Source organism: Clinocottus analis, unplaced genomic scaffold (assembly GCF_023055335.1).
Source record: "Clinocottus analis isolate CAN_PGR_092001 unplaced genomic scaffold, fCliAna1.0.p SCAF_4, whole genome shotgun sequence".
Taxonomy (NCBI): Eukaryota; Metazoa; Chordata; class Actinopteri; order Perciformes; family Cottidae; genus Clinocottus; species Clinocottus analis.
In genome coordinates this window covers 4926452-4936722 of record NW_027176153.1, presented here as the reverse complement: position 1 = coordinate 4936722, position 10271 = coordinate 4926452, and the positions used below count along the sequence as shown (strand labels likewise).

At 43.9% G+C, this 10271-nt stretch overlaps 1 protein-coding gene across 1 annotated transcript in view; it reads right to left on the bottom strand.

Moving 5' to 3' along the window:
- clcn6 (chloride channel 6) overlaps nucleotides 1-9870 on the bottom strand; it is a 14002-nt gene extending 4132 nt beyond the window's left edge. The window contains exons 1-18 of the mRNA XM_068597114.1: nucleotides 9791-9870; nucleotides 9021-9080; nucleotides 8650-8715; nucleotides 8145-8210; nucleotides 7991-8057; nucleotides 7748-7854; nucleotides 7265-7391; nucleotides 6941-7008; nucleotides 6341-6399; nucleotides 6097-6229; nucleotides 4918-5031; nucleotides 3645-3811; nucleotides 3351-3462; nucleotides 2750-2879; nucleotides 2348-2501; nucleotides 1730-1886; nucleotides 1445-1551; nucleotides 583-769 (exon numbers count right to left, since the gene is read on the bottom strand). Of these exons, the coding sequence (XP_068453215.1) occupies nucleotides 583-769; nucleotides 1445-1551; nucleotides 1730-1886; nucleotides 2348-2501; nucleotides 2750-2879; nucleotides 3351-3462; nucleotides 3645-3811; nucleotides 4918-5031; nucleotides 6097-6229; nucleotides 6341-6399; nucleotides 6941-7008; nucleotides 7265-7391; nucleotides 7748-7854; nucleotides 7991-8057; nucleotides 8145-8210; nucleotides 8650-8715; nucleotides 9021-9080; nucleotides 9791-9865 (1956 nt within the window). The 5' untranslated portion in view covers nucleotides 9866-9870. The remainder of the gene's footprint in view (nucleotides 1-582; nucleotides 770-1444; nucleotides 1552-1729; nucleotides 1887-2347; nucleotides 2502-2749; nucleotides 2880-3350; nucleotides 3463-3644; nucleotides 3812-4917; nucleotides 5032-6096; nucleotides 6230-6340; nucleotides 6400-6940; nucleotides 7009-7264; nucleotides 7392-7747; nucleotides 7855-7990; nucleotides 8058-8144; nucleotides 8211-8649; nucleotides 8716-9020; nucleotides 9081-9790) is intronic.
- Nucleotides 9871-10271: the final 401 nt, after the last annotated feature.

The window sequence follows — 10271 nt, the reverse complement described above, 5'->3', positions numbered from 1 at the left end:
GATTCATTGGAACATCCACTAATCAGAATCATAAAACACGGGACGAGATGTTTTTAACATCTCGTCCCGTGTTTTATGATTCTGATTCATCAAGAGAATCTAAAATGAACATCAGCACATTAAATGAGTCCTACAGTCCAGGACAAACGTCATGATATGAGTTATGAGAAAGGATGTTTTGATAATTCACTGAAAAGGTGTATGAGCCAAACAGAAAGTATTTTGGTCATCGATTGATTTCATTGGAAGATGTAATGGATTGTTTCAACGTGTGCCGTTCCTTATTGAGTCACATGTTCGGTGTAAGACATGCTAATGAGAGGAGAGGATCAAGAAAGTAGCGTCTTGTCTCTGTGAAGGAGCGAGAACAATAAACTGTGATTTAAAACCTATGTCCACACACCTCTGCCTCCACACAAAGGTTACACCACTGTTGCTAAGGTGGCAGCATCATTAGAAGGATGTTTCACATCCACAAGGTCATTGCTGCCCACCGAATGTCCTTGGTTGAGACACTCAATCTCTCTTTGTCCCACTCCCTGTGGAAAAGAAGCTAAAGATGTAAAATAGCACAGGACTTACCTTGAAGCGGATGTTGTTGCTGACCAGGATGTTGCCCTTCATGAAGTCCCGTTCGTTCTGTCGGTTTTCAGTGACCACAGGGAAGGCGTGGTAGATAGTGGTGCGCAGGATGCTGACTAGAGACTGGATCCGGGTGTGGGGGTACACATAGGTCAAGTTGGGCTCCATGATATCGCTAGCTGTCAGCCTGGATCAGATGAGGGAAACAGAAACGTTAGAATTCCCCCAGTCTGGGTTTGGAAAGATGAAGCTCTGGTCCTAGAGATGCTGAGAGCTGAAAGGCCAAACCTGATGTAGTGTGAAACTACAAAAGTAAAGACACAAACCCAGCACTGGGCTACTCTAGCAAGGGCAACAGGGCGGGGTCAGAAAGAGGACTTCACTATCAACCCGTTTCCAACATGGATACAGAAGCTCAAACCTCCTGCAGCTAGACAGACTGGGAATCAAACTACTATCTGATCCTCCATCCTTCCTGCGTAAGTATGGATAACAATCTCCATATTTATTGGTGCTGTACAATTTCTGAACATAATTCTACTTTCACAGCCTAAGTATTCCAGTATTGCAACAAATATTGTGCTAGTTTGAAAAACTTGGTAAAAAGCAGATGGCGTGCGGTCATAGCCTGCTGCTTTTGAATTAGCAGGAAGGGGCGGTGCTGAGGCAGTTCATTATGAGGAAGGATAGTTTAATTGACCTTGAACTCTTTCCAGTGTGTCAGTTTCCAACACCCCAACAATCCCGCTGCTGGTTGTATAAAACGTAGCCAACGGACTCTTCACATCACACCATCACTCTGATACAGACTGCAGGGGAACCAGACCAGAGGGAAGGAACGCCTACTAAATCTAAATCTTACTTGTCCATTTCCACCTCAGTCTCCCACTCCAGCAGCGGCACTCCTCTGAGCTGGACGTGGATGTCATAGATGCCCTTGTTGAAGAAATCTCCAGTCCACTTGGCAACCTGATGGTCAACACAAAACCTTTACCACATGAACCTAACAGTAAGTCCACGACAGCATCAGCCACATTTCTCAAGACCAATAGAGACAAACATGAATTAATTCCATGTTGTTATTAGACTTAAAAACAGCGACGGTGGTTGATAGTAGAAAAAGCAGAAATATAGAACATGCCAGTACCATAAGGGTGATCATGATGGGCAGCCCGTATGTGATTTCATTGGTGGATTCAATGAGGATGACCGTGAGACTGATGGTCATTCTGACCACGCCTCCGAGGAAGGCGGCCGCTCCAATGAGAGCAAAGGTCCCAGAGTAGATGTCCATTCCCAGTTCCCTAACAGAAGACAGACACACAGTCAGACACAGTGAGCGGTGAAGAGGGTGACAAAGAGCAGTGGTGGAATGTACAGGGATTATGTGTGGTGAAGACAGAACCAACAGGCTCCCAGAGTAAATGAAAATCCTCCAGTCAGCAGAATCCACCATGTGGCTGTGGACCTGTTCCACCAGCAGGGAGGTTACCAGGCCCTCTGACCCGTTACGGGTCTTTGTTTCGTCATTTGGGGTTTTCGTTTTCCTCATTAGGAGTGTTTGTGTCACCTGATTCTCTCTCTAGCCTGTGTGTTTGGGCTTTACCAGCTCCTGAGGAAAACATCTCTCTGTCTGCTGAATGCTCCATTGAGTCCTCTGGTTAGTCTCTGACCGATGGCATAGGTCATAAGAGAGATCATTTGATATTTGTGATATTTCAGTCAAACATTGGTCATTAGAACATGATGAATACATGGTTCTTACACTTTGAGGATGTTGGCAACCAGACGTCCAAAAGCCGCCCCACAGAGCAGGGAAGGGACAAAGAGGCCGCTGGGTACAGACACACCATAGGTCCAGCAGGCCAACAGGAAGTACAGCAGGAAGAAGACGGACAGAGTCACAGGGCTGAAGGTACCTGATGGGAAGAGCAGCAAGCGGCTGAGAGAGAGCAACAGGAAACTTGGAGTATTCTGTGGGATTGTACACATTTCTACTCACAGACCATGGGAAGATAAATGATAATTCATATTCTATTTGTTTTACAAAATAAAAAAATACTAAAATGAAACTATGTCTCATGTGTCAGGAAGGTCAAGTGTAGCCTTTCAAAACGCAATGCTTAAACTAACAGAGCTGTTCTCATGTGGGTTGCACTCATCTCACCGTCCTGGTGGAAGAGCTGGTGGATGGCCGCCTCCTGGGGGTTGAAGAACAGCGTGGCCATGTCGTTGTAGGTCTTGTTGGTGCAGAAGAACTGTCGAATGGTTGAGTTGATGTCCTCACCAACAGACAGCTGAAAAGAGAACTCCCAACTTAATATGAGAAACTAAACACTTTTTAAGATCAACTTTAATACCACATGGGATGGAATTTCCCACCAAACAGCGAAAACGTCTGTACTGTCAATATTTCACAGAGAAACGGAATAGTTGAGCGGAGCACAGTCTCAAGAGGGATTTAAATCAAATCCTTCAAATCGATTTGACGGCTAAAAAGTGGGCGGCCTTAGAGTATGTGATCTCGAAGGGTTAAATGGGCATGTTTCATTTCATCTGGATTTACAGTGTGGAATTATGATGGAAAACTATTGAGGGATACATAACATAATTGCTTATGAATTCATCGATTAAATGAAACTTGGACCCAGATAAGCAACAGAGAATGTATAGATGGATTAACCAATGAAATCCTTGCCCTCTGATACATGACAGCTGTGCTGAATAGTTGAATATTGATGAAGAAGAGTCACCAAGGTGATACTCACTGTGGTGTTGTGGGTCGTGGGGGAGGACAAGTCGCGACATTCGCCCAACAGTATGGAAGCTGCAAATATCACCACGGTCGTCACCATGGCAACCAGCAGACTCTCAAGAACTCTGGAAAAGTGCATGAACTTCCGTAATTACACGCTTGAACAAAAAGGAGGGTCACATACCGAAAAATGTTAGCTGTCAAAATCACAGCTGCTTTTGAAGACAGTTACTATCATTGATTGACAGCGTGATGTTCTGGGACCAGATGGAGTGTTTTCTGTGTGAACAGGCCATGGAGCACTCACCTGATGAACTTGGCTTTGGGGTGGATGTGCTTGATACGATACTTGGACAGGATCTTGTTCATGCAGTTGAAGAGCGCCCCCAGCAGGCCACCCACCACCCCCATCAGGACGAAGAAGGCCAGGTCCACTGCTGTCCACAGGTGGCACTTCTTATCTCCATCTGAACACTGCAACAGGGTCAAACTTAAGTGCTAGGTGAGGAATCTGGGACCAATGTGATAATTAGCTTGACACATTTTGATGTGCATGTGTCCATCCTATCATTGCTGTAATCAGGGTAGAGTGAGTTGCAGTGACTATAAACTGAGTGGAGATGAGATGACTTGAATGTCTTCGACAGTGGAAGCAGTGGAAGGGGAGACTGTGCTATTGGAGGATGTTTCCAAGGATGAGTGTGTGGAGAATGAACAGCAAAGGGACAAGTCTGAACACTTTAGGACCGAGAGGTGAGGAGGGGCAGCTGGTGATGCTGAGCGGTGTCTGTCTGTGAGATATGACTTGAGGCCAGAGAGGCAGGACCAGTGATAGAAAGGGACAGCAGTATGGAGTGGTTGGCCGGGTGAAACCAGTAGGAAATCATCTGCTGCGTTCAAGAACACGTACAGTAACAAGCTAGTGGGAGTGTCCTTCACTTCACCGGGTCCACTTCCTCACAGAAGCATATCTACTGACTGTGTTTGAGTCAACGTGTGTGTGTGTGTGTGTGTGTGTGTGTGTGTGTGCGTCTATGTATATGTGTGTGTGTCTATGTATATGTTTGTCTGTGTCTCACTGTGTATATGTGTTTGTGTATACGTGTTTGTGTCTATGTACACTGGTAGATGTGTCTGTGTCTATTTGTTTGTGTGAGTGTTTGTCTATGTATATGTGTGTTTACTTGGATGTGTGTGTGTGTGTGTGAGAGAGAGAGAGAGAGAGAGAGAGAGAGAGAGAGAGAGAGCAAGAGAGAGAGAGAGAGAGAGAGAGAGAGAGAGAGAGTGTGCGTGTATGTGTGTGTGTGAGAGAGAGAGAGAGAGAGAGAGAGAGAGAGAGAGAGAGAGAGAGTGTGTGTGTGTGTGTAGTGGGAGTAGCTCAGCCGGACACAGAGAGTGTAAACAGAGACACCCGGAGCCTTGCCGTATTGCAGACAGAGGAGGTTAAAGTTAAGTTGACAATGGCTTTCTTATACAAGAGTTTTTGTTTTTAAGAATTTAAGAATACATGAATACAAACCACACATGTAAACAGATGTTTTTAACAGATGAAGAGATAGCTGCAGCGATGAACTCTTTACCTTGAACTCTCCAAAGTTGAGCAGACCAGGCAGCTGAAAGGAGCCCCATTTGTTAAAGTTGATCCCAGAACGGAAGAAGTTGAGGGTGAAGGTGGCCGACATCGAACAGAAGAGCTGAAACAAAATGTAACCGAAGCTAAGGCAGGAGGTTCTCTGAGTAGCATGAGTGAGAGTCTCACATTGGGAATGCCTACAGCGTGGAGGGGTCCGCTCTGGATAGATGATCGAGTTCCAGGGGCGACAGGGATGTTTTCTGCCGCAAAACTAAATGTTGCCAAAGCCGTGGCTCTCCCATTGCCTTACAGTCACACAATGGATGCTTGTCTCTTTTAGGCTTGTTGCACCAAGAAACAGCCAAGAGACTTCGGGCCATCTGATTTTGAGCTGAGGTGCATTTGCACACGTCCTGCAAGTCCAAGTCTAATGTGGAGGAAGACGAGACCACCTGTCAGTGGTTTGGGTTTTGCAACCCGGTCGGACAGTAGAGAAAGGTCGTCATTCTCGTCAGTCATGAGGAGTTCCAACCCACCAGCCGAGACATCCGTCACATCCACCAAATAATCTGCTGAGGGTAAGCAAGCTGTGTGTGAGGAAAGGGTTTCTACTTTCGTGGCGTATTGCTACCTCAAAGTGTTGCCACTGGGTTTGTCTAGCTGCTGAAATGATTGCTAATCTCCACAATTAGCAGCTCAGACTACTGCTTGGTGACAGATTAGTATGAGCGATAACTTGCATATCACGAACAAAGTACTTATACTGTATGTGTGACAGAGTTTTCGCTTGTGTCGTTGGACTAGATCCCAATTTATGAAGTTAGTTTGGAAATTCTTCTCCTAGCGAGAAGGGTTTTTTGAAGGACTAGCAGCGTAGCGTCAAGCCCTTTTATATGGGGAGCTCCTCCACCCTCCTTGACACTGACGTGCTTAGTACAAAATGCCATCGGAGCTTCTGATGAGGTCACACCGTAGACGTTCCCAATGCTCTGGTTTGTTTGCTTCATGTTGGAGGTATATCTGCTGATGGACGATCAGTTATTGATCATCCTTCAAGTACTTAGTACTTATTTAGTGACACTTGTACTGATCCACGCCACTTGCGTTGCTCAAAACTAAAAGAGTCAGCAGAAAGAACAAAATGTTTCAACTTCTCTCTGGGTGTTCATTGGACAAGGTGACGTACCACTTTCCAAGTGAGGGCTTGGTTCCAGAAGGAGGAGCCCTCCTCCAGACTGAAGAGCGTGCCGCCAATCGGAGCACCAAAGGCAGCAGCTACTCCAGCAGCAGCACCCGCTGAAACAAAGTCTCGCTTGTCCCTGGAGAACAGTAAAGACAACGGGATGAGCTATGCCCGACAACATTTGCCTCATATGATGACTTCTGGGAAACAGTGTTTTGTTAATGACGGTGTAGCGCAGCCATCATACCTGTCACTGCGGAAGTAAGGGAAGTCAAATTTGATCCTCTGGAAAGTGATGCTCTGAAACTGATAGAGGGAGAAAATATGTGATGAGCACACTTCAGCCATAATATGAGTCAATATCATATCAATATCAGTGTCTGTTTAACCATTTAAAGAGTCACTAAGCACCCGAGCTTGGGCAGAAGTGCCTTTATCTAGGAATTTAATAAAAGGTTAAAAGAATTGTAAACAGGGGCACAGTTTGTGCGTGTTTGTGTGTTTTCATTTAGTTGGATGGTGACAAAAGCTGCCAATAGCAAAATGTTATTGCGATAGCCATATTTAAAACAATAGAGGGCAGTTGCTATGCATACTTTTAATAATATCTAGAATCAAAATACTTTGTACTACAATCTGGAGCTGAATTTTCATATGTATTAGATCAACAGTCATTGTTTTGATAATGAAAATGCATTATGAAGAGATTGTTGAATGCCAAAGTCGGACATTTTCAAATCCTGTGCATGAAAGTGTTTTGTAGAAAAACTGGGTGCTCTTTTTAATTGTATCTGAATTTAGCTGAGTCCGTTGTACTCATCAGTGTTGAGGATGTGTGGCGGCGTACCTGAGGAAGACCAGCTCCCACAATGGCTCCACAGTGTATCATCGGGCCTTCTTTCCCCACAAACAGACCTGAGGGGACACACACTGGGTCAGAGGCACGGTCCACCCACCGGCTCATCACGGAGGCCGACTTGGCACCCGTACATAATGCCTCTGCGTCTTTATTTCATCTGCAAAAGACACTTTGCTCCAGCTGACGGTGACCCTCTGGAGATATTACTTCTGTGTGCTTGAGTTTCACAAGGATGGCAGAATATCTGCAGTCAGCCACTTTAGTCAAGTAACATTCTTCTTGTGCATTTTACATATTGTACTCATACTTTACCTCCAGCCACACTGAACAGGACTCCGGCAGCTTTGCAGAAAAAAGTTCTCAGCCGGACAATTCCTGGAATCTTTACTCCGTTTAAATAACTTTTGATTTCCGGGATCCCCGATCCTGCAGCGACTGGCTGGAACAGGACACAAACATAGAGCACGTTCTACAGGTTAGTGTACGACAAGATGACTCAAGATCCCTACCAGGTAGAAATGGAATCAAACATTTTACATTAACACTCAGAAATAAAGTGTAAAGTGATGACAATAAACTGCACATACTGTAGTGTACTATTGTGTTTGACTCATATCTGTTATGTAAGGATGTTTCTCACCAGTGGCTAGTTCTAATGCTAGTATTTCATTTCTAGAGTTCAAGAAGGGAACAGTCCTGTACCTGCCGATACGGTTCAAGCTCAGAAGACATAACAAATATCAGCTGAAGAGAACCAAAATTGGAATTTGAAAACCTACTGTGTCAGAGTCCTACCTCAATGAGGACGAGCATGCTGGCGATGAACACGAATGTCATGTTGAATGCCAGGAGCTCCAGCAGGGACAGGGGGAGGCAGCCTTTGTCGCTGCACTTCTCTACAGCTGAAGGCCTTCAAGCTAAGGTGGAACAAGCAGCAACACTGACAACTTTATCATGAGACAAGCTGTGGCTCACCACTTCGTTGTAGACAGCCAGCACATCACAAACTGTGTTTTGACAGACGCATGTAAAGGATACAATCACCAACCACAGTAAATTTGATCTTGCTGAAGATGCGTACAAAGAAATCCACAAACAGGCCGACCTGAGGAGACATGAAGACATGACTCCTTGAGCATCTTAACATGAAGGAGTCGAGCAAAGAAAGACAGAGGCATCCACATGCACCTACCAGACCCACTGTGACTCCGATAGCGAACATCATCAGCCACCGTACTGCTTCATACTTTTTGGCTTTCTATTGGCAGATGAAAAAACAAAATGTCATAAAATCATTTGACATAATATATCTCAAATTGAGAATTTCAATTCAAATGTAAAAAAAAAAAAAGTGTTACACTTAAGCTGTTGTATGTAAATGAGTTAATTATTCATCTGGTTATTACATTTTTTAAATAAATAAAAGAAACTATTGCGACACACAGTTTATAAACTACGACCAAATTATATGACTTAAGAACAATAATAGCTCTAAAATAGACCCCTGTGGAACACCGGGGTTTAATATTCAGAGGAGCTGATTTCATACATCATACACAATTACGCATATTACAGAGCACATCGAGCCTCTGTAACAGATATGACTTTATTATCAAAAGCCCTGAGAAGACACAACTCTAGAAACGTTGTCCACATCTGAGCACTGACTCAAGAGGCACACATTTAACTTGACTCACCTTGTTGTCCATCCCCTCCAGAATCTCCACGTAGGGCTCACTGATGCAGCGGTCATAATCCAAGCTCTGTTAAAGCCAAAACACTGTGTCACAATCCCAGACATCCATATACTCTCTTTTACTGGTACAGCATGAATCAGTCAACATCAGAATCAGAACCATTTATTCACTAGGTATGATTACACAGACAAGGATTTTTGTCTCTGCAGAAAGTGCAAAACATTTGACAGACGAGATAACAAACAACAACAACAGTGCAATAGGTAAGTTAAGTAAGAAATAAAGTGCTCAAACAAACAGATAACAGTAATGTAAACAAGTGTTCGGTAAGTGTATGTTAAAGTGACTGACGGTGTTTACAAGTTTCTCACCTCATAATCTTTCCTGGGAAGAATCTCATCTTCTTCATCTCGGAATTCCCCAAGGATTGTCTTGAGGAAAAAGGAGGAATACATATAGTGTAGTGACACTTCCAGTAAGGACAGTTAACAGGAAAGTTACCTAACAAACTAAAGCCTTCAGCTGAATCTTTTGGGACTTCAGCTCACATTGTTTACTTTCATATAAAGTTGATTTATTTTGCGAAACACAAGGCAGAGCGTAAACTCGCCCAGCTTCACACAGACGGTCTCCAGGTGCATTCAGCAGTGACGCGTCTCCCATGCATCACTACACTGAGTGAGATGGAAGATGACTAGAGGTAGATATCATACTTGATGTCATACGATAAAGTTACATGTGACATGCATACCGAACTGAAGCGGGGATTGTGATCAGCCATAGAACGACTTATTGGTGTTGTGGAGGGGAATACAGCTTTATTCCAAATAAATAGAGTTTGGTCCGAGGGCTTTTTTCTTGATTAGCAAGAGGAAAACAGAGAACAATGTCCGCATGAGACAAAGTTACAGTGTGAGAAAGACTAATGTTTGTTACAGCGCATGTTACATGCAGGTTGCATGAATGGACTTAAGGTCATTGTGCTTTGCAAAAGCTACAAAACAGCAGAACGCATCTCTGAGCAGCGGGGTGGAGCAACCGGGGTTTCTGTGCAGAACTAGAGAGGAATCCTGAGGGGAATTATACGACTATAAAATAATCAAGAGCTCCTCGGATTGATCAATTTTTGATCAAGATTTACCAGTTCCTCAGGCGTCCGCGTCTCCCCTTCTCTGCAACAACATCGGCAACAAAAACAGTTTCCACAACACGCCATCTTCGCTGTTGTGTCATGCTGCGTTCATGGTGTATTGTAAAACTTCCAAGTTTGTCAACATTTGGAAGATTAAATCGGCTGAAGAACCTGAAAAAACCCATTTAGCAGTACATCGGACAGCTTGTTATATAACAAATTAGAGGTCTCTGTGTCCTAACATTGGATTTTTGAATAGTTGTTCATAATATAGTTTCTATGTTTAAAAGACTTATATTTCCCATGACATGTAAATGCATCATGAGCTCCCTTCAGTTCCATGTGACGCAAAAGGCTGAAGATTGTTCATAAGAGTCAAACTTGCGTGTGATTTAAGTACAAGCATTTATTTTATCATTAACAAATAATATACTCTTGACATGCATACGAGGTGGTGAAGTATTACCCGACTGATATTGCAAAGAAAGAC